This window comes from Buceros rhinoceros, unplaced genomic scaffold (genome assembly GCF_000710305.1).
Source record: "Buceros rhinoceros silvestris isolate BGI_N320 unplaced genomic scaffold, ASM71030v1 scaffold5693, whole genome shotgun sequence".
In the NCBI taxonomy this organism is placed as follows: domain Eukaryota; kingdom Metazoa; phylum Chordata; class Aves; order Bucerotiformes; family Bucerotidae; genus Buceros; species Buceros rhinoceros.
This window is the reverse complement of record NW_010402942.1, coordinates 16249-17460: the sequence shown is the minus strand read 5'-3', so window position 1 is coordinate 17460 and position 1212 is coordinate 16249. Positions and strand designations below refer to the sequence as shown.

Below are 1212 nucleotides of genomic sequence, written 5' to 3'. Positions count from 1 at the left end.
CTCGTTTAGTTTAAAAACGTGGTAAAACTTTGTCAAAGGAACATTTCGAAAACAATCTTTTGCACTGCAAGAAATACAAAACCTATTCACTACTTTTTTCTTCCAACATGAGGCTTGAACATACCTAGATGTATTTTTTAAGGCAATCACCAGTGAATCTCAGCATCTATTTTAATGGTATTCTAGAAAAAGAATCAAAATCCTTACCCCAGAACTTTGGTGGCCATGTGATTGGAGAGTAAGTACGGCTTCTATCCATAACATCCAAATAACAAATACAGAATGGTATGTCCACAGAGGAGCAGTGGGTTTCTGAACGTTTGAGATTTAGCAGTAGAATGCTTTTGTGCAGCCAGTGTTGTTTGCCTGAAAGGAAATGGATGTATCACGTTTCCTGCTTGTGGACTCAAATTAGCAAGTGCTTGCCTTATCTTGAAACACCACATGGTTCCCCAGACGGGGAAATAGTTTCCTTCTCGTCATTTCCTCAGCCAGAGCAAATTGACTCAGAACAATACCAAATCTCCTCCTTCTCTCAAACTTTTTGACCCCCAAAATGTCCAGAGATAGGGAGATGAAAATTCCTTTCTCCTTCCTTCAACAGTTTTCTGTGTTGAAGACTTTCCTTAAACATTGAAAAGCACTTGTATTTGGTGGGAGTTTTCATTAAGGAAGAAATGTGACAAGAGGCTTTTAATAAATGCCATATCTTTAGGATATTAATTAAGGGTAAGAAGATCCTTAAGTGTTCACCTTGTTCCTCAGCTAGTTTGAGGAACTGGCTGGGCCTTACAGTGTAACCGTTGGCATTAATATTTTAATGAGTGTACTTCAAACTTCCTTTGCCAATTCCTTTCCACACCCGATTCTAAAATACAAGTTCCCTGGAACACATTCAAGCTTTGTGCTAATTTTTTGGACAATAATACAATGCAGTGTTAATTCCCTGTTGGTTTTCCTGCTAAATATAACAAATAGCAATAATAACACACCTACAAAAGAAAATAGCCAAGATATTGAATGACACCGGCCCAGAATTAATGGCGAATATATGGGGATCAATAAAATGCGTGATTTTGTATTTATATGACATGTTCTGTAGTACCTGATTTTTTGGGGGGGCTTGGGGGAGTGGGGGTTTGTCCGTTGTTCAATAAACCAGAATTAGCTGCATCTATTTTTCACAATGAATATCAGGAATCCTCCAAATTT

General features: G+C 37.9%; 1 protein-coding gene across 1 annotated transcript in view; it reads right to left on the bottom strand.

Moving 5' to 3' along the window:
- Positions 1-259, bottom strand: part of MYCT1 (myc target 1) — a 21573-nt gene extending 21314 nt beyond the window's left edge. Inside the window, exon 1 of the mRNA XM_010132807.1 lies at positions 208-259. Coding sequence (XP_010131109.1) covers positions 208-259 — 52 coding nt within the window. The remainder of the gene's footprint in view (positions 1-207) is intronic.
- Between the last annotated feature and the right edge of the window lie 953 nt (positions 260-1212).